This window comes from Beta vulgaris, chromosome 1 (genome assembly GCF_026745355.1).
Source record: "Beta vulgaris subsp. vulgaris cultivar EL10 chromosome 1, EL10.2, whole genome shotgun sequence".
NCBI classification, from domain to species: domain Eukaryota; kingdom Viridiplantae; phylum Streptophyta; class Magnoliopsida; order Caryophyllales; family Amaranthaceae; genus Beta; species Beta vulgaris.
In genome coordinates, this window is record NC_079202.1 from 32,204,207 (window position 1) to 32,230,307 (window position 26,101).

The following is a 26,101-nucleotide window of genomic DNA, read 5'->3' on the forward strand; positions in this document are numbered from 1 at the left end:
TCTCTCATCTTCTGTTTATTATTATTTTAATAATGTTTTTTATTATATTTATTGTTCTTTTTGCCATGATTAGTGAGTAGTCTTTTTATCTAAGATTGAGTTGAGCCCTAATATGGATTGATCATGTAAATTCTTCTCTAATTCCCATGTTATTGAATTATATGTTTAGGGTTTGACAAGATTGTTGTTATTGTCAATTATGCATCTTGATTTAGCCCTAGTTTTACATTATCAACGAAAGTTGGAGTTAAAAATTAGGAATATTTGTTCGATGCTAAATTGTTATTTTATTAATTGAGTTCATCAACGAAAGTTGGGTCTTAATTTAAATAATCTTGTTATTAATTTGAATTCTCCCATGAAAATAGGTGAGAACTAGAATTGGGAATTATTTGACATTGGTTCTTAATGCTTCTAATTATGTGTGTAAGCCATGAAAATAGGAGACATGCATATTAGTTAGGGCTTTTGCTATCACGAAAGTGAGTTCTAGGTATTGAGGAATGACCGAGTATTTAGTTTCGGTTCGCAGCTATGCTTTATTACTGAGTCATAAGGAATGTCAATCTCGCCTAAGCTATAGTTGGATAACTAGGATGTGAGTTATGGTTTGATCAATTCATATTAGTGGTGATGCTTAATCTTAGTGCTTTAATTATCATATTCATATAGTTTGTCATATATCGTCATTAGTTTAGCCTTTAGTTTATAGATTATTCATCATTTCTGGATTGTGTAACTATTTTATAATCTAAAATCAAGTAGTGACTAATCTTGCACCTCCCTGAGTTCGACCCGTATGTGCTACGACACCGTACACTTGCGGTATTAAAATAAAACACTAACAAGTTTTTGGCGCCGTTGCCGGGGAGGCTACGGATTAGAATTATTTGATTATAGATTTAATGGATTACACCTGTTACTTTGTTCTTGTTTATTTCTTCATAGTTGTTGTTTTCGAATGCGCAGGGATCGCGATCTGTAGATCACGTGGTCTTTGATCCCGAGATAGAAGCCACAGCTAGGAGACTCAACGCTGAGAGAAGAAGAAGGGACTAGAAAAATATTCGGAGAGAACCAATGGCTCGTCCTCTTCGAGAATATAATATGTCAGATGTCACATTTACATCTAGCATTGCCAGGCCTAGAGTAGAGGCCAACAACTTTGAGATCAAAATCCAACTGATCCACTTCATTCAACAAGATCAGTTCAGTGGCAGCCCTATGGAGAACCCCAATGAACATACCAATTCCTTTCTTGAGAAATGTGACACTGTGAAGATCAATAGAGCCTTCGATGAAGCTCTTCGCCTCCGCTTATTCCCTTAATCCTTGCGGGACAGAGCGAAAGAATGGTTGAAGAGTCATGAAGCGAACAAGTTCACAAATTGGAATGAATTAGCCACTGCTTTCTGTCACAAGTACTTTCCTCCAGGAAAGACTGCCAAGTTGCATAATGCCATCACATCCTTTACTCAATTGGATGGTGAATCACTCTATGAAGCTTGGGAAAGGTACAAGGATTTACAAAGGCAGTGTCCTCATCATGAGATTCCGTCATGGCTCCTTTTCCAGACATTCTATAACGGGTTGGCTCATGAGGTTCGAATTTCTATTGATGCTGCAGCAGGGGGTGCTCTCATGGGTAAGACAGTTGCTCAAGCCAAGGCATTGGTCGAGGAGATGGCCACCAATAGCTGCCATTGGTCTAGTGAACGATCTACATCTAAAAAGGGCGGCAAGTATGAGGTCGATGCGATAACTTCACTCTCTAGTAAGGTTGATGCTTTGACTCAACAAATCAAGAATATATCAGTTGGTGCTAATGTCGAAATGAATAATTTACAAGGGAACAATGCAAATTCCATGTCTCCTGATATGAGTATTGTGGAACAAGAGCAAGTCAATGATGTGTATGGTGATGTTAGACCTAGAAATGATCCTTACTCGAATACTTTCAATCCTGGTTGGAGGAATCATGAGAACTTCTCTTGGAGCAACAATCAACCTCAAGCACCACGTAACTCCAACCCCCCTGGGTTTCAGTAGAGACAACAAGGTCCACCCTCTCAACAACCCCATCAAAAGTCATATACTGATTCCTCTTGCTAGAAAGACTCTTAGCAATCTCCAAGGAAACGAATAAGAAGTTTGATAGGATTGATACTCACAACAAGATAGTTGACACCCAAATTGCACAGCTAGCCCAACAAATGTCACATGTGACTCAACAGGTAACCCAGCTTCAGAAGGCACCTCCTAAATTTCCAGGGCAGCCAGAACCAAATCCTAAGAATTAGCACAATGTAAGTGCAATCACCTTGAGGTGTGGAAAGACTTTAGAGGAACGAATGAAACCTATTGTGACATCGTCGAAGGTTGATAAAGACGATATTACTGAAGAGCTTGAGAAAGCTCCATCACAGCTTGCTAGAGTTTATGTAGAGTCGGCTCCTTTCCCCTATCGATTGGCAAAGGCTAGAATAGAGAAGAAGTACGGGAAGTTTCTTGAGCTATTGAAAGATGTTCATCATAAAATCCCGTTCCTTGAGGCCATTTGCGAAATCCCTGCCTATGCTAAGTCCTTGAAGCAACTTCTGGCTAAGAAGAAGAAGATTTGTGAAGCTACTACAGTGGAGCTCTCCGAGGAGTGTAGTGCCATCCTTCTTAATACACTCCCTCCAAAGCTTAATGATCCTGAAAACTTCACCATTCCATGTTCCATTGGGGATGTAACTATTCAAAGGGCCCTTTGTGATCTTGGAGCCAGCGTAAGTCTCATGCCTAATGATATCTTCAAAAAGCTCAATTTTGGTGATTTTCGCCCTACTCGTGTCTCCCTACAACTAGCAGATCGATCTATACGATATCCTTTGGGTGTTTTAGAGGATGGACCCCTCCAAGTTGGCAAGTTAACTATCCCATGCGATTTCTTTGTTATGGAGATGCCAGAAGACTCCTATTATACTAGGTAGACCATGTCTTGCTACTGCTGGAGCTTTGATTGATGTGAAGCATGGTAAGTTGTCCCTCAACGTGGGTGAAAACAAGACGGAATTTGAACTCCATAAAGCTATGCCTGTTTCTTCTTTGGGAGATACTTGTTATCGCATCCATGTTATTGACAAATGGGCAAATATGTCACCTATATGAAGGGTAGAGATGTTGACTCACCTCACTGGAGTCTCAAGGGTGATGCGGTATCTCTTCCACCAAATGCCACGTGATCTTAAAGGAGTCGAGCTCATTGACTTTAAACGAGCGCTTTTCGAGAGGCAACTCGAGTTTACACATATTTTTCTTTTCATTTTATTTGATTTTTCATTTTTGTGTGATATTGATATTTTTGTGTGTTTTTGTGTGGGTTTATAGGTTTCCAAAAAGAGAAAAAAAAATTAGCAAAAAATATGGGAAAAATGACCACCCATAAGAGACCACTTTGATGACATAAGTGATTATTTAGCAAAAAATACCTAACTTCTTAGACAAGAGGTCTCTTATACTACGATAAAAAGACCTCCTTTTTAGACATGTGGTCTTTTTGCACATCCTTAAAATCACAAATAAGAAACCACTTATTTTTTTTTAAGTGGTTATTTTTATTTTATATCCTTTTAGAGAAAATATGGATTCCTAAAATATATATTAACGGGTATGGTGATGAATTGTAAATTGAAGAGGAAAAAAAGGCGCCTGAATTTTTTAAACAAGGAAATGAGGAATAAACTTATTCTAATTTTTAAGTTTAAAGTTGTATTTGGCCAAATTAAGAAATAAAATTAATATACTCTTGTAACTGTCTTTTTGTCAGTTCAATGTGAATGAAACAAAACAACCTCACCTCAAAAATCTCTCTCTGCCTCATCACCTCTCAAACCCCAAAAGGAAAAACCCCCAAACTCCATTTTTCTCGCATCTCCCCGACTCTTTCTTTCACTCCCCTCGCCGGTAATTGCCGAAGCTCGCCAGAGCTTTGTTGTGGGTCATTCGTGCCGACTCATATCTCTCTCCTCTGTTCGTATTCTGCCGCCGCGATGCTGCTCACGAGCCACCGCGGTGCTGTTACCCCTGTGTTTCTCTCTTCCTGTCCACTATAACCACCAGAGTCGCACCGCCTTGCTCGCTGGTGACTGAACACCTCTTCTCTCTCTCTATTGCGCGCTGTTGTTGCGGCGGTGCTGCTTGTTGCCGCGCTTCTTTCTTCCCCCTGTTCTTGCTTGTTGATGTTGCGGTTAGTTGTTGCTATGGTTGGTGTGCTATTGCCCCTGTCGGTCTTGTCTGCGCTGTCCGTCGTTGCCGCCTCGATTTGCTGGTGGTTCACAAAGTACCGAAGGTACCAACCTTCTTTTGTGGTTGTTGTCGTCTTTTTTGTTTTTGCTATGGTTGTTGTCTCTTCAAATTATGACTGAAATTAATGAATAGATTATGAAATTGTGGATGTTGGATGCGATTTATGATGTTGAATTCATCGTTGTTTGTGAGTTGGACTTTGAAAATTGATTTTGTGTGATTAATTAGGTGAATGAGTGTTGGTAGATTGGTTCTTGTTGATGGTAATAACCCTAGATCTTCTGATTTAATTGTGAATTGTATTGAATTTCTTAATCATTCATTTGAATTATGCATGATTTTGTTGTTTTTTTGCTATTTCTGATACATAATTCTGTAGTCTTTAGCAATTTCAATACGTTGTATTACTTAATTTTGCATAATTCTGTTTTTTTTTTTACTTATAATATATAATTTGGCGTTTTTTTTTGGCATTTTTGATGCATGGTTCACCTGAATTTTGCATAATCATGTTCCTGTTTGCATGTTTGATTCGTAATTCATGTTTTGTTTATTGTTTTTAATGGCAGATTTGCGAAACTGGACTTTAGTTGAATTTCTAAATAAGAGAGAGGAAAAAGTAGTTGATTTTATAATTTGTTGTTACTTGGATGTTGTGTGAAAAGATGATATTATGGAACAAAGTTAGTAAATTTTAATTTAAAGTAGCATTTTTTGTCCTTTTTGGTTGTATTCTATTTTTAATGCATATATTTTATGCTTTTCAGTACTTGGCAGAGCTCATACGCACAAGCATAAGCAAGCTGGAGGAGGAGGAATTTTGAGATAACATAAATTTTTACTAGGAAGTGTAATTGATCTACATCGTTTTTGGTCTTTGAAACTTTTGTGTATATTGATTGAAATTTTAGGAGCTATATTCTTAAGTTTATGCACATGAATTGGGAACATGCCTGGGTGCTCTATTATTTTTCTATATTGATATGCATGTGATTTTGTACTGAATAATATTGAATGAATAAAAAGGTTGTTCCAATTATAAAGTCATCTAAATTATCTCAATATAAGTGCCTAGATGTTCTATATATATGTAAGTCACTTGTAGATTATGAAAGACGCGCATTGAGCAGGTGAAACGGATTGGAGAAACGTATAATAATATTGAAATATTGTTTTTTTTTTTTTAAAAAAAAAGGTTAAAGAGACCACATTTTCCTTTCAGGTGGTGTTTTTAGGAATGATTAAAAAGCTCACCTATATATTAAAAATGATTTCTTTGTAAGATAAAAAAGACCACCTAACTGCAAAATGTGGTGCCTTATCTTTCTTCGTTTTTTCCTATTTAAATTCATAAATAACCACTTATTTTAAGGAAGTGGTCTCTTCTATTAAATTAAGAAACCACCCGCAATAAGTGGTTATTTATCCTGAGAGACCTGTGAGGTGAAGACCACCTCTCATGTGGTCTCTAAATGAGATTTTAGGGGGTCTCTTTAGGCTTCTTTGTAGTAGTGAGCTACTCACCAAATGGGTCATCTCAGGATCAATAAGGCATAGCCATGATCAACATACACACACAAAGCACGTAATATGCAAAGTTGAGTACAACATACTAAGGGCCCGTCCGTTATCGTTTTTTGTTTTCAGTTTTCAGTTTTTTTATAAAACTAAAAACCAAAAATAGAAAACTAGAACAAGTGATTTTTACTTTTTAGTTGTCAGTTTTCAAAATCATCATGTTCTCAATAAATTTGACTAATTTTGTATTCATTAAAGGATATATATCATACGACTTTGAAAATCGAAAAACCAAAAAACAGAAAATCAGAGTAATATTGAACGGGCCCTAAATAAATAAATAAACAATCCTAACATGATACCAACAAAATAATAAGCAGGATAAACAATAATAAAATAACATTACATACCACTTTTACTAAACTAAACTTTCTAACTAATAGCTTAATTAATTTAAATGGAATAGTCAATGGAACGAGTTGTATAAACCAAAACCAGTCTTCCATTTAGCAGAAGAAATACAGGCGCAACTCCGTATTCCACTGACCTACTATATCGAGGAACCTTTAAAAATAAAAACAGGACACAATGATCAATCTGGTCCAAACAAAAGCCATGGGCTACCACCATGTACTCCAACTCATACTTGTCCAATACTTCAGATGTGTACAAGACTAAAGCTATTGCTATCCACGTTTCACTTTACATGATTAATAATTTCTTCACTTGTTATGACTCACAAGTAGGACAAATAATATAATCAACAAACAATCATAAATTTCTATTTTCATCTTAGAATTAGGTAAGGTGATTAACAACAACTTAACAACCCAAGATTAATTCTAACTTTAGGGGGCGTTTGGTTAGGGGGTTAAAGGAAAGAGAAAGGGAATTAGTTGATTCCATTCCCTTAAAACTTGTTTGGATTAGGAGTTTTCTTTTCCCTCCATTACCCCAAATCCCTCTATTTTGATTTCCCACTACCCCCCTCCACTTAGAAATGGGGGAATGGAAAACCCTTGACCATCACCTTTGACCACCCAATCCTATCAACAACCACCTCCAGTCCTCCACCACCCCTCTTCTGTCACCCCACCCCACCCCACCGCACCCACCTACACCATCCCTCTAACCACAACCACCAAACCACCTCTAACACCCACAAAACCACTAGCACCAAAGCCCACCTACCCCCTAAACCAGACCACCAAATTCGCCCAGAGCCCACCGCCCACCGCCCACCCCAAGTTGCTCGAAAACCACCTAGCCCCACCCTAAAAACCACCCGCAACCCATAAAAAACCACCCATAACCCCCTGAAACCAACCCCATCCCACCATAAACCCACCCCAGACCGCCGATTTCCCACCCTAGCACAGCGACGACGCACCCCAACCCTCCAACAACCAGCCCAGACCCACGAAAAATAACCCAAGTTTCACCCCCGACCACACCAACGGTCGATTTCGTTGTTAGAGAGAGGGTGGGGGGGGGGGAGGTGACGTAGAGATTAGCTGGTGAAAAGAAGTGAGTGCCGGAGAAGAGAGTTGGTTACCAGAAGAAGAAGAGAGGGGAGGGGGTTTTTGAACCCTTTCCCTTGTTTTTACTACCAAACATGTCTTTTAATTGGGGGTTTTTTATTCTTTTCCCCTCCTAACCCTTACTTGATTCCATTCCCTTTCCCCTCTTATAACCAAACGCCCCTTTAATTCATAATCTTCCTTTATTCGTTGAACCAAGTCAACATCCAACCAATCTTTCATAGGTATAATAATCCACTTACGAAATAAGGCCCTCATTCCTTATAAGTAAATATATAATCCAAAGGGAACAACATGATTCAATCATGATTCACACCAACATATATATTAATCCCTCATACGAATTAGTAAAATAATGTTTCCAAATCTCATATGCTTGCATCAATCTTCCATACAAACATAATATAAATGTCATAACCAAAAAGCTTCACACAACGGCATAAAACTTGCAAATCCAACTTAATAGAAATCACATATGAACTAATAGAAGTTCCCTATACATGATACTACATAATTTTCGTCCTTAGAACATGATACTAATCCATTCAACACACAGGTATGTACGTACTTTGTGTAAACAAATCGAGAGGCCACTTTCACAACCTTAAAAGGTGCCTAAAGAGAATTCTCCACCTAAAACAACCAATACAAATCCACAATCAATCCTTTATAAATTTACAGCAATAATAAAATACTTTAAACCCTTCTTAAAACTTTTTAAAAACCTTTCCCATCATTAAAGCTTAGTTATCACAACCTCATAGTATAGTATTACTATACTAGTTGTCAAAAACCCTTTAAACTCATGTTTAAATCATAGAAACTTCAATACCAACACTCTTTTCAAATTTCCAGCAACATATTATATATTAATAAGAATGTCTATGTGCCATGTGGCACTCTCCTCTAAGGTTCTAATGCAAATACTCTATTTTCATGTCAAACCCCTCAACTAAAAAAAATATGTCGTGTGGTTAGAAGGTATCGAACACGTGATCTTTGAAACAGAAAGTGAAAGCTTAACCATTGATCCAACATAACATCATTGTTTAATATTTCAAAATAAAATATAATAAGGTCTTGTAATTATATCTCATTAAAAGAATACACAATTAGTTGGATACCTAACTCATTAATGGTAATGATAGTAGACATAAACTCTTACTCCAATTTCTTGTATTCTTCAAATTATGACGTCAATTTTTTCCTCACAAGACAAAAAATTACGAAAAGAAACAATCCGGAGCATCGCCCGGGACACTCACTAGTTATATATTAAAACTCATTTTAAACATACTTAGAACGAGCCCGCTAACGGACGCCCCCGGGGGACTATATAAGACTTATATTTTTGGTATCGATTTCCCATATCTTTATTACCCATATATCTAATTGATTTTAGGCGCTAGATAAAATGATAAAGTGACAAGTATTTAATTAACTTCCTTTCTTGTATCACCATTTATTTTCTTGGACAATGATTAATACTTCAACTCTATTATGCTTTGTATGAATTATATTATCTTCTAAGGGAGTCAACTCTTCCAATAATATTAACAGACGAACCTACTACTGTTGCTGTGAAAATTTGACACCAATTTCCCCCTCTTTTTACAAGTTTGTTTGAATTTCATTGTTAAATTTGTCTATGTGTAAAAGTCAAGGAGTACATGATTTCCATATTGATTGCCAGCCATAGTACACAAAAGAACACAAATAAATAGACTCAAGATAAAACCCAAAAAAGGTTCAAATACTTTATAACAGAGGATTATAATGCATCTACGTGATCTTATAACCCTTAAAACAATAAAATAGTAAGAAAAAACACAACAATATATGTTTCTCAAACAAATTCTCCTAGTGAATTGAACAATACCAAAAGAATCACACGGTGAATAAAGAAAGATCAATTCCTCCAAGGTCGCATAAACTCAATCTTGAATAAGACGGAGTACCAAAAACTCTACGATAATCAACTTTCATGTCTCTTAAGTGATACCAACATATCATATAAGCACAAATGAATATAAATTACCTAATTTCTAACACAGAAAATAGGATTCAAATCGTCACTAGTTGCAGCAACTATATTCTTCTTAGCTTCCTTGGTGCACCATTGGAACTGATAGCATTTTCTTTCTCATTCAAACAATTATTTGCATAATGGCCCGGTTTCTTGCACTTTGAACAATGTCTTACTTGCTTTGTCAATTCTTTTCCACCCTTTTCTCGTTTATTATTCTTAGGACGACCTTTTGTTTTGGAAATTGGAGGCAAATGAACAACAACGCTATTATCAACCACATTATTTTGTACAGTTTGATCAACTAAAATTTCAGTTGGAGTGGTAATTTTGCCGAGGTGCCATCGAATAGGCAAGTAGGCTGATGGAATTTCATGGCAATCATTCTGAAGGAAGACCCACAATATGTGGCGGCAAATTATTCTTGAGAATTGAAATTGTTTGCAAGAGCACATTGCATTTTTACCATCCCAAAAGACGTTATGACTTCGAATATTTTCCCCTTCATAATACCTAACAATAAAATGATGACCATCCACAAATATGATTGAGTATTGACTCGCTCTAGAAAATTCTTCTCTGAACTTCTCGAAAGCAAACGGAGTAAATACTTGCGAGGCGTGTTTTTCCAAAGGGGTCTTCACTTTTAAAACATCTAACTTAGTGACTGCTAACATATTATCATGTGATTGTCTTTGTATGATCTCTCGGATAGCGACATCAATCTAAGCAAATCAAACAAGTAACACAATGATTCCAATAAAATATGAAGGAAAAAATACTATTGAAAAAAAATATGTATAAACTTGTCCACTAACCTGTTTAGCTAGATCTTTTAGTGTTGAAGTAGATGACACAAATCTCTTAATAAAAGACCTTCCCGTGGTCCTCATCCCTCCAAAGTAGTAACTTTGAAGATATGTCGGTGCCCAAAATTCTTTGATTTCATACAAGCCCTTAACATGTTTGTTGTCTTGCAAACTGTATTTGCCAATAACAATGGGCCACTGGTTATGAAACTCCTCTATTGTCTCTGACTTATAGAGTTTGTAAAAATCGGCACACCATTCTTGGTATTTGTCACGAAGAATGGATGTGAACCAACCACTAAACTTGGAAGTAATATGCCATATACAAAAGCTATGTTTAGTGTGTGGAAACTCTTCAGCAATTGCTTGTGTCATCCATGGATCTTGATCAGTTATAATGGTTTTTGGGGGTTTCTTCATTGTATATAAAAAAGACTGTAGAAATAGTAAAATTAAACAATCAATAGTAGTAAAATAAGAATATTGCAAGTAAATATAAACATGATATTTGGAGCAATGAAATAGATAAATTAAAGAGATTATATACCTTCATTAACCATTTGAAAGTATTTGTAGTCTCATTTCGGAGCAATGCACATCCAAATAAAATTGTCTTCCCATGATTGTTGATACCGACAAATATCGCACACTGCATGCTATACACATTAACCTTATAGGTGGTATCAAAGACTACAACGTCCCCATATTTATGGTACCAATCAACTGACTCAGTCGGACACCAAAATATATGTTCCAATTTCCTCTCATGATCAACCTTTAACATATAATGAAAGTTGGGATTTTGTTCTTTGCAAGATTTGAAGTAATCTAGTAGATTAGTAACATCATCACCACAAACTGTTTTTCTCACCTTAGTAAAAAGGTTGCGAATATCTTTTTCAAGAAAAGGAAGCTCCCCATGTTCTACATTTTTTTCAAGTTCAAGAACACGAATAATTTGTCTAACTGTTAGACCGGCTTCCTTCAATAAAATACTCTTCTTTTCATCTTCTGGACTAATAATTCGATTAGCGGGAAGGAATCGAACTAGTTCTTTAGACAATAAAGCATGACTATGCTCCGATAGGAAAGTAGTAACATGCCACTCTTCAGGTAAATTTCATTGCATCTCCTTAATTTGATGCGTAAATGGGCCTTACAATTACATTTACTAGACAAACTGTTTCTCTGTTCCTTATTCGGATCAATTTCTTTTAGCGGTTGTGTTCGACCACGATGACAAAAGAAATCACGTCTTATAATTTGATGACCATCTCTTTTTTCTGTTTGATCCTTGCGAATGCTAAAACCATGAAGGTGTGCATATTTTTGGTAGAAAATCCATGCTTCGTCTTCACTTAGGAATGTCTGACCCACAAATGGCTCAAAGTTTGATTTGTCTTGACCTTTTTCAACATAATTTTGGTGTTGGTTATGGATTGAATTTAGCGATGAGCTTTCCAGATTAATATTTTCTCCATAAGTTCCAATTAAATTGAATATGTCATCCCCCATAATATCAAACAATTCTTCATCACTTGGGGTGATATTCAAGTCAAACATACACACGATTTAATGAAAGAAGGCCATTGCATAAATTTACCAGGGAAAAAAGTTCCATTATGATAAACCACATTATAGAAGATAATCAAAGGCATATCATAAGTAAAAGTGAAAATTATCGTATCCAAGTAAAACATAACAAAAGGGAGAATTGAAAAAAGATAGAATTTGGCTTCTTACCTCCAAGCTCCAGCAATCCCACATTGAAGTTGATTTGGCTTTTTGCTGGCTCTTACCTCTAACCCTTCAATTTTTTTTTCTTTGTTTATTTTCTGGTTGGAGTATTTGTAATGAAGCTTTTTGCTGGCTCTATTTGTAATGCAATGAAAGAGTTTCAACAGTTGGCGGCAACATGCAAGTTCAATTGAGCGTGATTTCTTGTCTTGTAAATGGTAAATTAGCATTTAATTGAGTTTCCTATTTACAAAGCAGATTAATTGGAAACTAGGTACACTATTTTAGTAAAGTTATTAAATATAAGAATTAAATCATATATTATATCTACCTTATCTAGCGCCCCGTGGGGCGCTCATTAGCTTTTGCCTACTTAGAATCATAAGAATACTCCATTTCATAAGCTATAATACACTACTATGATTTTCCAACTCATAAAACCCTAAAAATCCATGCTTTGATAATTAAAATCCCAATTTAAACATAATAAGTAAATCTGAATTTCAATTCCTTCATTACATAAATTATATAATCTCAAATTCACATTTAAATCATCAAACTATAACTTTTAAACATGATCTTATTAAAACAAATCTTAAATATACAAACTTTGTATTGAAAATAACTTGAGAAGGAAGAAAAATAATCAAACAAGAGAGAGAAGGAAGAAAGTCACGGCAAGGAGGGGGAGGCGTTACTGTCGCCGGTGATGGCGACGGTCAGCCGGTGGTACGGTGGAGGTGTCAGAGCGGCTGGCCGAAGAGAAGAACGAAGGAGGAGGCCGAAGAAAAAATCGGGGGAGAGGGAGGAAAGAAGAGGGAGGCCGAAAGAAAAAGGAGAGAAAATAAATGTGTTTAATATGTGGGGATTTGTGTAACTAAGGTATTTATAGGTTCCCCCATTAAGGGTCCAATAAGGAGTTGGACTTTGATGGTTTAGTTAAATGAGAGTGTTTATAGGAAAAGTTATAAGGTTTTAAAATCTTTTTACTTTAATTCCAATAGTTTAGTTATAAAATAAGTTTTCAAAGCATGACTAAATGAAATATTTGATTACTTAAAATCATTAAATAATTATTTTGACTTTCAAATAGTCAACCTTATAAGAAATAAATTATATAAGTGCTAAAGCATACTAAAATATATATAAATGTACATTAAAATATGTTTATAAAATCCAAAAATTTAGGGGAAATTATTACATCCTTGCTCTCTTCTATGCCTTGGAAGTACTAACACCACTGTCAGCAGCTCTCTTTTGACATTTATCCCCTTTGTCATATGCTCTTGCATTGTGGCCAGCAGCGGCTTGCACTTACTGTACTTAACAAAGTTGTGTCTCTTAGCCTTCTTTGCCTCTTTCACTCCTCTTTTCCTCTATTTTGGAGTTTTGCCAACACCTCTCTTCTTATTTGGAAGGTGAATGTGTGGGAGATTGTAGTATGACCACTGAGAATGATCAGCCATGGGATGGATGTGCTCAGCATAAGTGGCCTTGTTAGCTGCCCCTTGTAATAATCAGACACATAATCAAGAGGGTTAATCATTTGATTGTAACATGATCCTTAAGGCATGCTTGCAAAGGATCCCACAATCTTGCCACTTCCCACACACAATAATTGACCCTAGCCAAATTGATTAGGAAATTCACATTTCCACCTGTCACTTCAAACTCTCCTCCTCCACATGGTGTAGCATGACAAAACCTTGAATCCCACTCCTAGTTTCAAGGACCTCTGAAGCATAATCAGTTAGCTGCCCTGGCTCCATGTCAATGGCTTTGTTAAACATTGCACCAATCTTCTTCATGGACCGGAGTCTAATAGCTCTGAAATTGAACAAAAATATTAGACCATTAATAATTGAGAACTTGCAAAAAAAAAAAAAGAAAAACACAAGTGATGATGAATACCTTCAAGTAGATTGAGCACAGGTAATTCTATGTGAGCTTTGGTGCAAGCATTGAAACTTTCTATAATGTTTGTGGTATTGTGATCACAACTGATTGTTGTGTCAAACATGTACCTAGACCACTGCTATGTTGTGTTATCTAGGTATGTAACAACATCTTTATCAAAAGCCTTGATCTTCTCCATAGATTTGTTGAACATAAATCTGTTGTAAGCATTTGCTGCAATCCAGAATAATTTGTGGAAAGCTGATCCACTCCAGCCTAAATTCTTGCAATTCATGTAAAGTTGCTAGTAACAGACCCCTCTACTTGCCTTGGGATACACCCCATGGACAGCAGCATCAACCCTCTTATGGAACTGCAAGAATTTACATGGGGTTGAGGAACATGTTTTGGAAAGAGAACTCATTAGGATAATCTAGAGAGATGATAAGAAGAGAGTGCAGGTAAGGATGTTAAGAGGGGGATCAATAATATAATATATAAAGAAACTAAGTGAAAAGACATAACAACTCATTTTCGAATCAATTTCTAACCGCTAAATTGCAGGTGTTATTTGAAAACATTTGGGGGTACTTGGTAAAATAAGTTTCAACTTAAGGTACCTCATGAATTAAAGTATTATCTAATGGAGGACTAACGGATGGTTGACAATAAGGCAATTTGGGTGTATTATGTTGAAACTGAGTGGTACCAGATGTATTTTCCAAAGTGTGAGGGTATCCGGTAAATTGCGTGAAAACTCGGGGGTACTTGGTGAAAAATCGAAAAAAAAAAAACCAAAATAGATAAAGTTATGTTATTAATGACGAAAACAATAACAAGTTTTCATTAAGTTTATTTCTCCTTTTCTTTTATATTAAGGTTTTTTCACCAGGTACCCCTGTGGTTTTTCAAAATTCATGGGATACCCCTTCTTTTTTAAAAAATGCACCGGGTACCCTTACTTTAGAGGTAAAATGTATGAAATTCCCTTAATGATTAACAGTGTCAAGTTTTCATTAGTCATTAGGATTAATTAACCCTCCTAACCCTAATTAAACCCTAATAAACCCTAATTAACTAACTAAACCCTACCATAACCCATCACTTCAAACTCTAACCCCACCACTCAACCACCACCGGCACCACCTCCCCTCCTCCTCCCTCACCCTCTGCAGCAGCCCCACCACCTAACCACCATTACTACCTCCCCCTCCCCCGCCTCACCCTCTACAACAGCCCCACCACCCAACCACCACCACCACCTCTCCTCCCCCTCCCTCACCCCCTGCAGCAGCCTCACAACCCAACCACCACCACCTCCCCTCTCCCTCCCTCACCCTCTACAGCAGCCCCACCACCACCACCTCCCCTCCCCTCCTCTTCCCTCACCGGCCCCATACAACATCCCCCCTCCCTCACCTCATGCAGCAGCCCCCCTCCCCGTCGATTTCCCCAACCCACCCACACGATAGCCCCCTTCTCCCGTCGATTTCCCCACTCCTCCCTCGAAACCCACCTCCCCAGCCCACCGTAAAACCACCAACAAACATTTTTTGAAATTATTTTCGAAATCAGTTTACCTATTCAATTTTTGAAATCATTTATTGAATCATTTTCGAAACCATTTTTCGAAATCATTTTCGAAATTAGTTTTTATAAATAAGGATATCAATGATGAAGGATGAGAGAGAGATTGAGACCTCTAAGAACAACAGCAGGCCATCGACGGGGGAGGGGAAATTCGACAGGGGTGGGGATGGGGAATTCGACGGGGTGGTGGGAGAGGGGCGGGGGTTGCGTGGGTGGGGGAGGGGTGGTGGTTGGATGGTTAAGGTAAGGGTTATGTGTTAGGAGGTTAGGATTAGGGCTTAAGGGTTAGGATTAGACGGGTAATTAGGATTATAGGGTTAATTAGGGCTTATGACTAACGGAAACTTAACCGTAACACCTCGTATTTTATGCTCAATTAGTAACTATTTGTATTAAATTATTTAATGAAAATAATTTCAAATTTATTTGATATAAAATATTTATTTATTATATTTGACTTTTTACTCTATAAGTGGTCAAAAATAAGTTTCTAAATGTATTAGGTTAAGTTAGAACCCAAAACCTATCATATTAGTATTTAGATATAGAAAAGAAAGAAAGCAAAATAAAAAATAAGGAAAAAAAAGAGAAAGTCAAAAGAAAGAAAAAAGTGTAGCTTCTTGTATTAGTTCCAAAACCCACGATTCATCTCATCGTCCCATACTTCTACTTCAAACCTTCACAACACCATTAAACTTAGTAACTTCTCTATCAATCATCATCACTTCAATTAGTGTTCATTCTTTTTAAATATAGCTTCAGTTTTGTGGGTCTTTCGAAGAGGTTAATAACGTGCTTTAGTTTGCGGGTTCGGGTCGAGAATAGAATCAAAGAGCAGTTTTTGGGATTCTTCTTATAGAGTAATCTCACCTCACTACTTCCCCTAATCAAGTAAGTTATAGTCTTAAGTTTTATTTTCGTATTCGGTTAATTATTTTCAGAATTTGGGGTTTTTGTAAATTAGTGTTCTTGAATAAATTAAATTGTGGGAAAATTTTGTTATATGAAATTTGAGTAATTGGTTTATGTTTAATGTTTAGTTTGATTTAGTTAACTTCTTTTCAGGTTTGATTTCCTAATCACTAGTTTTGAAATTTATTCTGAAATTCTTGTTATGTTGGATTAAATAAACTTGTTTCACTCTTATTTTTATGAAGAAAAGTATTCAACTCTTGATGCATACATACAATTGGTTAGCTAGAAACCATATATATTAGTAATATGTTTGCAACATATCTAATTCAATAAGAAAAGCATGAACCGTTTCTCTGGTTGAATATACGTATCCCTCCAGATTATATTGTTTTCAACTTTGTTGTCCTCCTTCACTCTACATCTCTCTTGTTAAGTTATGCCAGCTTACACTTTGCATCAACCACTAGTAGTTCGAAGTATAGTATAATATTGTAGTTCTCTAGTCAATGAAATTTGCCATAAATTAGAATGAGTTAGTGTGGTATAGCAAGAGTAGTATGGTGTTCTTGTTATTTTGGCGTGTGTTGTTGTAGTGTGTTGTTGTGGTGTCGTTGTTGTGGTGTGTTGTTGTTGTGGTGTGGTTTTTGTGGTGTGCCATTGTTGTGGTCACATATTAGAGAAGCTGGATGAGTACTATGTTGTTATTGTGTTCGTTTATGTGATTGTGTTGAAGCAGTTATGAGGTGATGAATCTCATAGTGTGGTAGTTGTTATTAAGTGGTAGTCTCGACCTAGTTGGTTATAGATTGAAATAGTTATGGATATAGTTGTACTAGAAATGGCATGAGGCATGAGGCATGAGTAAGCTTCAACCTATTTGTATAGCTTCCTTCCATTGATCTTTGTCGTGTTGACTTTTGAGTTCTCTTGAATTGGGTTAAGTTGAGTTGTTTTCAAAATTAGTCAAAGTTCATTAACTAAGTAATGTAATTTATAGATGGATTATGTGAAGTATAGTCAAGTGACTTATACTATATTATTATATTATAGATTGCGAGATCGTAGAAGAACCTTTTTGACTTGAGATTGAGATATATTGATTGTGGTTGCTGATAAGGTAAGATTTTTTACTAAACATGTACAGTTATGTTTTGTATTTATTTGGCATTGTTTTTTTCAAAGTGAAATCCTTTTAATTACGAAGTTTAAATATTGAGATTTAGAAAAGTTAATGAGATTTATATTGGAAGGGGGAAGTTTCTCTATGTTAACAAGTTGAGATTTTAAAAAGGAGGAAGTTCCTTACCCTTACGAGGGTTTATATAGTTCTATTGTGGGGTTGCCGGTAAGCGGTATTCTCCAAGTTTGGAAGTATGTTGAGTTAACAGTGTCTCAACCATTATATATAGTAGTCGGGAGTATGTTGATCAATACTCTTGCCAATTGTCTTCCTTTTTGGTAGGTTACCAAGTAAGGGGTATGCATACTAGGGTCTTTGGTGTTTACCTTATCTAGTGAGCCTAGCGAGCTCATTGCAATTTTATTACTTCCTACTCACAGATTACGAAAGGTTATATTTGAAAGTTTTACAGAATAGTTCAAAAGGAAAGAAAGATTGGATTTGAGGTTATTAGAAAGTTAATATATTATATATATAATCTGTACAACTTTTAAATGAATTTGTAAGATATTCCTATATATCTTACCTGCTGTAATAGCCTATATTTTAAGCAAGTTTAATAACAAATTTATAAATGAGATTTGATAAGTATAATAGCTGATATTTTCAGACACGTTTTAGTCAAAGTTAGCTATGTTCATATTAGTAAAGAAATTACTTGAGAATTATTATTTATCGTCTAAAGTAAGTTTCAAATACAAATAAGTTAGTATGGATTTTATATAATAGAGATATTGAGTTGAGGTTTAAGCTTTTAAATAAAGAGAAACTCATTTTTAATTACAATTTATCTCTCCTCACTCATGTCATCTACTCTAGATGCTAAAGCATCACTCTCTCTTCTTCATAACTTTTCAATCAAGTGCCAAAGTGTATTTTCCCAAAGTTTAATTGTTCTCTTCAATATTTCAGTTTAATTACCCAAGTGTTTGAGAATTGGGAGAAACCCCAAAACCAAAATAAAAACCCCAAACAATAATTTTCTCTCTCCTCTGATTTTATACCCCGTAATGTGCATGTTCAATTTATGCATTCTGGAGTCGAAATTTACCCAACCTTATTACATGAAAGTTGTAGATCTTCAAAAGTTATTGAACTTAGACCCAAAAATCACTTAATTTGGAGTTCGGAGCTATGAGTTATGGTCTTTGCAAGTTTGGTGTTGCTCCCTTCATTTCTCTCTCCTCTGTTTTATTCCGACAATCTGTTGCCCCAATTATCTACAACATGCAATCCAATTTTGCTCTTTCTTGATGAATCAAATTTGTAGATAACTTAGAGATAATGAATTTGGGCACAAAAATCACTTGATTTGGAGTTTGGAGCTATGAGTTATGGTCTTTGTAAGTTTGGTGTTGCCACCTTCATTTCTCTCTCCTCTGTTTTATTCCGACAATCTGTTGCCTCAATTATCTATAACATGCAATCTAATTTTGCTCTTTGTTGCTGAATCAAAGTTGTAGATCACTTCGATATAATGAATTTGGACACAAAAATCGCTCAATTCGGAGTTCGGAGCTATGAGTTACGCCTTACACAAGTTCAGCACTGCTGCTGTACTTTGTGTTGCGCTGCTGCCGTGGTTGGCTTTGTTTGCCCATGTTGTCATTGCTAACTTGTTTGCCTTGTTGCTGCCATTGTTTTGGTATTCCTTTCCATATGAAGGTATAAGCTAATTTTTCTTAATTCCTCATCTCCTTTGATTCCAATTCAAGTGTGGTGCAATTGGATTTTATATTCTGATTTAGAAATAAACTTGGTTCTCAATTTTGTTATTGATTAGCAAATATAGTTATGATAAGAGTTGTTAAACTTAAAATTGAATATTTTATCTTCTTTTATTGGATTGAAGCTTCTAATATGAAGTAAGCCTCTTAAGTAAGTTTATAAAAACTGATTTTTATAAATTATGTTGTTTGATAAGACTCTCTAAAATCAGAATGATGTTAATTAGAGATAGAATTGATGTTGTGAGTTGGATTAGTAGAATGGGTTGTATATAAGGGTTGTGGTGGTTAGTTCATGGAAGAGTTTAGAAAGTATGAGTAATTCAATTTGTTTATCTAAATTGTTGTGAGGATGGTTAATGATTGTTGTTATTGTTTTGAGGTCGTTGTTGGAGTATGTATATGGAGATAAATTATGAAGTTCGAGCTATAGTTGGTTATCCAGAATGTCGAATTATTGGGAATTGTTTCAAGGTACACACATGTCCTTCCACCTTTGAATCTATATTCGTGTTTTATGTGATTTCATGTGCTGAGCTTAATAAGCCTTTTATATAAATACAAAATTATTCAAAGTGTTATTGCTGTCTTTACAAGAGTTGTTAACTACATATATGGTTTTAAACTATGAGCGAAAGCTATATGTGTGATGAGTTTTACTGAGTAATATTTCTATGAAGAACTGATTGGAGGTAGTTGAATCCTTCAATAATATTGATGTGTGATATTATTAAACCTACTTGTTTCCACATCGAATTTATAATAAGTTTCTTATGCTTAGTAAGTTGATCTTTTATATGAAAGTGTAGCTATGAGAATTAAAGCAAGGATCTTTAGTATATCTAACTATATAAGTGGTTTAATAACAAGTACTTTGATTTATGAATTAAGCAGGGACGTCGACTCGATATGTTTACGAACTCGCTTTCGATTTAAACTATAGTTATATTTGAAAGTTTCAGAGAAAAAGAAAGGAATTTTGATCAAGGATGTTGAGTTAAAATTTCAGGTTAAGGCAATTGTGAAAATATTTGTGATATAATTTTATATGGAATTCTGAAAGTATGAAAAACTCTTTATTATGGTTTGAGATTTTGATTATATATGATCATGAACTTTGAAAATTATGACTTGGAGTTATGAACAAATATGGACTCGTGAAATTATAAATCAGAATTTTCTAGTTCTATTAATGACGGGGAGGATCTTTACTCCTACTTAAATTTTTATGAAGAAGTTCTCATAGGAAAAAGTCTCTCAAATTTGGGTCATTTAATGAACATTATTTTCGGATTTAAGTTTGGAAACACGTAAGTCTAGTGAAACAAGTTATATCGTTACAGAATATCATTGATGAATTATGTTATATGGAGTTTGGAATCTAAGTTAGAATGAGTTTGCTTGAGATGGGTACTTGTGAAGTTCTGTTTAAGAAATACAATTGTCGCTTTGAGGATATTATTAGAAGTAGTCAAATATCCAAGATTTACTTATCGTATAAACAAGGCTGAATGATATCACCCGAAGATATCTCCGAAAATAATATGAAGCTTGGTTATATAAGAATGAAGATTTGTGATGTCATAATTGAAGGATGAAGTAATTTTTGGGAGGTTCTAACTAAGAATGAAGATGTTATGTGGTGGACGTAGATTAGATAGTTAGGGAATAGTAAATTTGGATGTGAATTTCAAAGGTCAAATAATAACTTATGAGTTAATGGAGTTGTTACGAGAGGTTTGTGAGCTCAGAGGATATGTAGGATTTGAAATATGAATGTCGTATCTGTTACAGCCCGCTCGTTTAGCTGCTTAACTTATTCATAATCCAACTCATAATCTCTTGGTTATGCATGAGTTAAGCATCTAACCATAGGGGTGTTACTGGAACTACCTCCACATACCAAAGAGGTAGCTTAATGATACCATACTTAATCCACTTGATAATCATAAAAAAGAGATACTAATTATTACATCCTAGTCTGCAAATTAAACTAAACCCCACATTAAGTGACTTACATAACCAATTATAAACAAAACTAGTTATATAGACAAAATAGTTCAAGAGTTCAGCTTCAATGCTTCATTTCTAATTACTTCACCCATAAGCTTAGTCAAGTAAGAAATCCTTCCCACCTTTCCTTCCTAATCTTGCAAATAAGGGGACTCTGCCCCCAACCATACAAAACAATCCACAATATACTAAATCAGCAAGGTTGGTACACAAGCATCACTTATTATAACAAGAAATAGATAAAAGCGTGTGTTTTCCACAAAGTAATCATTTCCAGTTTTCGTTACTGCTTAGCATATCAAAGAGTTCCAAATCTTATCCAACTTGACTTACACATAAATTCAAATGGTTGGGAGTAGTAATAAATCGATATTCAATTGAATTTTGAATTCACATAATCTTGATTAGGGAAAGAGAACCTGACTAGAGAGATATAATCATGTCTCTAGACTAATGAGGGACATCTCCCTTCTCTTATCATTTATGCTTGCAAGGCTTTCAGGACATGTCCCAATACATATACATATTCCTTATCATTCACATAATTGTTCATCACTCCTAAGCAGCCCCCAATCGTTTCATAAAAAAAATATGTTATTGTATTTACATGGTTAATATACGAAAAAGAGTATACTTAAGAAACTAATGATGAATCATTCTTTTAGTAAAGACTTTTATAACTAATCTTGTTCATGTGAAGTTCCCACTAAGAGAGAAAAGAGTCGTTTGTTACAAAACAATTTATTTGACTTGAAGTTTAAGAAATCGATAGTGATTAGGAAAATAAGAGTAGTTCTTTCTTTTAAAACACAATAGATATATATTTGTAAATAATTGATTCTAAAGAAAGGTTGTCGAGTAAATAAAGGTTAAGGTATTATTCATCAAGAGTTCACTTTCTTAAGGTAAGTGCAAAATAAACATAAAAGTTTTTCCGTGAGACTATGAAATTCGGAGGTTTTATCTTAAGATCATCATTATAACCTATCTCTTGTGAAGCACCTATTGTCAATGATGTCTTATGTCCTTAGATATTGCTTTGATATCATTATTCCATTAGTAAATAAGCCTTGAAATTGAAACATTTCACTTTTCCCTATTAGAAATATAGTTTAATTATTAAAAGTCCTTAATCATGATGATACCATAGTTTTATTTTCTCGTAATCTCTATTATATAAGGGAAGGGGGGAGCAACGGTGTCCTTTTTTGAACTGACTATTTTTCCCCCCTTCCCTTTCTAAATTATAGAAGGAATCTCATTACCAACATGGGGGTCAAACAAAGCCACCGGAAATTAATTTTCAACAATCACTCAGAAATCACTTATATGAGGAAACTTTACAAATTACTCACAAAATTGAGAAAATCACATTGTAAAAATCACGCAAATCACTCAAATGATTAGGAAACTTTACAAAAACTAAAAATTAACTTACAAACTAAAGCTAATATACTAGGACGTTAATACATACAAAAACATTCACAAAATTCACTTAGAAGATCATTATTCTCAATAACCATTCACAATTACATACTCACAAAAATTACCTATAAACACAAATCTGAGAAAAAATATAGGATCTTGACAGTGATAGCACACATTCGTCCATCGGCGATTTGCGAACTTTCAAATATGTATATAATTATTTTAATCTTCAAAGTTATTTCACATTAGTTGACTGTTATGTAGTTGGAAAAATGGAGATAATAGCAATTAGTTGAAGGCCTTTTATAAAAATTAGACTTAAATTTGATTCATTTTCATATAAAATCAGAAAACAAGATGTGTATGAAATTTGATTCATTTATGAAACTGATGAAAAAGTTACAAATTTAGTTCTTTTTTTAAAAACTTCCAATATAAAATTTTTGCCCAAAACTTTTGCAAAATATTCATGTTCAGAAATAAATTTTGGTAAACAAAACAATATCAAACCTTTTTGCGAACAACTTTTGCAAAAATTAATTTTCAGAAAAAAAATTACATTAATTTGCGAAAACCATTTCATGCGAAATCAAATTGTGTATGAAAATTTTACAATTTCATTTCAAATATAATTGAAACTCAAATTGTTAAAATTTAGAAAAGGAGAAAAATTAAAAATACCCATTTCATGCGAAATCAGATTGTGTTTGAAAAACTTAATATTTCATTTCAAATATAATTGAAACTCAAAGTGTTAACATTTTTAGAAATGGAGAAAATTTAAAATGACCATTTCATGCAAAGTCAGATTGTGTATGAAAAATTTAAAATTGCATTTCAAATATAATTGAAACTCAAAGTGTGAACATTTAGAAAAGGAGAAAAATATTCTCTTTACCGATTTAAGTGGCAAATAAGTATATGGACCAACTGTTCCCGGTTAACAAGCAAGATTTTTTTAAAAAAATTCTCCTAAATTAAATCAGACAGGCAGTGCACAAGTTTTATTGCTCAAAATAAAAATAACCCAAACCAACCCATCATGATTCATTTGGATGTAATATCCTCGCACGCATCGCGTGCACAAAAGGCTAGTACTATATTAAGCTACTGCCTCTTCATGTTAAGATTACTCAAAATTCTTTTAATAAGGTTTCTATCATTTTAAACATATTTAATCTCTAAAAACATGGTAACGATTTCCCCGATTTAGTACTTTAACCCAAGTTTAATACTTAAGTCTTTTTATCAACTAATTATTATAATTAAGTATAGTATAGCTACTGCCATATTAAGTTTATTTTAGTTATAAACTTCACACAAAACAACTAAATCAAGATTTACAATAAAACTTAACGTTCAAAAACTATATATTTTGTTTATAACAAACTAAGCATAATAATAGTGGAAACTTCACATGCACTTGATTAATCACTAAAATCAATATATATATCCAGAGATATAATCATCATAAATCCACATCCAAACAACATTTTCGTACCAAAAACCATACACAAACAATTTACAGAAATTTTTAACCAAATCGAAGCGTTCTAGAGTAGTGCTTGTGTACCTTATCTTGCTTGCTAGTTTTTTTCACTCTTAAACCTCCTTGAAGTCTTGATTCTCTACTGAATTTCCTAATACCTATATCCAAAATGATATTCCATCATTAACCTCATGATAATTCACTCAAAAATCAACCCAAAGAACAAATTTACAACCATACAACACTTACCTCACCTACCTTCTTCTTTCCTTGCTTTTGATTAACCTCCTTGGATCTTTGGCTTGAATAATTTGCTTCCCAATACCTATTATCAACTGAAGTACCTATGTATTAGCTTGTATGTAAAATCTGGGGAGTTTTTATGCACTAATTTGAGAGAGAGAGATGAAGAACCGAAGCTGGTTATGTGCTCCAGAACAGGCGAGTGAGAGGAGGAGAAAAAGAAATGTCTGGGCTTTTCTTGTTTCAACTCCAAATGTGATCAAATTTTGACCCTAGGTTCTCTTATGTATTTAAGACATCAATATGAAATTATTTTAAGGTTTGACGGATTTTACAAGGTCCAAACCCCTATTTCCCATAAAGGTGTGTTCAGAAAATTCTGGACAGTCCCAACTTAGTGTTTTGCTTTTGTGTACCGTCTTAAGGCTTTGATACCCACTTGAAAACTTAAAGATGTGTTCCCAATAAACCCATATTCACATTCGAAGTCTTCTTTCCCCTCTTGGATACATCCTTTTATTTTATTCAAACATTTCTTTCTAATCCCCTATCCTTAATTCCATAAATGAATCATTTTTAACGTCCTACTTGTAATTAATGGTTCAAAACAAATCTTAACCCTATTACTTGATATTATGTATTTAATAACGTTTAGAGTTTTTATTAATACTAATATTCCACTTATTCATGAAGGCTATTTCACTCTTCCCACCTTAAGAAGTTTCGTCCCGAAACTAAGATTTACCTCAAAATAAACGTGGATAACGCTCCTTCATGTCGAGTTCTTTCTCCCATGTTATTTCTTCAGGATCATTGTTTGACCATATCACCTTTACTAATGGAATACTTTGATTCCTCAACACTTTTTCTCGCTTGTCTAGAATTCGAACATGCCTTTCTTCGTAACTTAATGACTCATCAATCCGAAGAGGTTCATAAGTCAATATATGAGAAGGGTCATGCACATATTTCCGCAATTGAGATACGTGAAAAACATTATGAACCTTAGAAAGTTCAACCGGCAAGGCAAGCTCATATGCCACCTCTCCTACTCTTCTGAGGATTTCATACGGTCCTATAAATTTAGGACTTAATTTCCCCCGCATTCCAAATCTCTTCACTCCCATAGTTGGGGACCCCTTTTAGGAATACCCGATCCCCTTCTTCAAATTCTAACTTCCTTCTTCTCAAATCAGCATACTTCTTTTGTCGATCCTAGGCCTATCTCATTTTCTCCCAAATTTTTCTCCACTTTCCATCGTTTCTTGCACTAATTCTGGTCCAACTGGAACTCCGAAACTGATATCATCCCAACAAATGGGCATCCGGCATTTTCTTCCATACAAGGCTTCATACGGGGCCATCCCAATACTTACATGATAACTATTATTATAGGAGAACTCTATCAAGGCCAATCGTTCCTCCTATGACCCCTGGAATTCCAATATACACGCTCGTAACATATCCTCAAGAACTGAATTACACGCTCCGTTTGTCCGTCTGTTGTAGGATGGAAAGCGGTGCTTAATTTTAGTGTTGTTCCAAAGGCTTATTGTGATTTTTCCCAAAAATGTGACAGAAATCGAGGATCCCCATCAGACACTATAGTTGAAGGTGCTCCATGAAGTCTGATGATATTCCGAACATATGTATCTGCCAACTGCTTTTTACTCCATGATATACCAATAGCGACGAATCG

At 34.9% G+C, this 26,101-nt stretch overlaps 1 protein-coding gene, 1 non-coding gene and 1 pseudogene across 2 annotated transcripts; 1 reads left to right on the plus strand and 2 right to left on the minus strand.

Annotated features, from left to right (window-relative positions):
• Positions 1 to 1,447: 1,447 nt before the first annotated feature.
• LOC125494486 (small nucleolar RNA R71) lies at positions 1,448 to 1,553 on the minus strand. The gene has a single exon (XR_007270734.1). It is a non-coding gene; the product is annotated as a small nucleolar RNA R71 (small nucleolar RNA).
• Positions 1,554 to 2,351: 798 nt separating this feature from the next.
• Positions 2,352 to 2,975, plus strand: LOC104898373 (uncharacterized). The gene has a single exon (XM_010685444.1). It carries the CDS (start codon positions 2,352 to 2,354, stop codon positions 2,973 to 2,975), a length of 624 nt encoding a protein of 207 aa, XP_010683746.1.
• A 6,462-nt stretch (positions 2,976 to 9,437) lies between these two features.
• LOC104898365 (protein FAR1-RELATED SEQUENCE 11-like) lies at positions 9,438 to 11,699 on the minus strand (annotated as a pseudogene).
• Positions 11,700 to 26,101: the final 14,402 nt, after the last annotated feature.

Coding starts and splice junctions, on each gene's coding strand:
- LOC104898373 (XM_010685444.1), top strand. CDS start 2,352: ATGAAACCTATTGTGACATCGTCGAAGGTTGATAAAGACGATATTACT.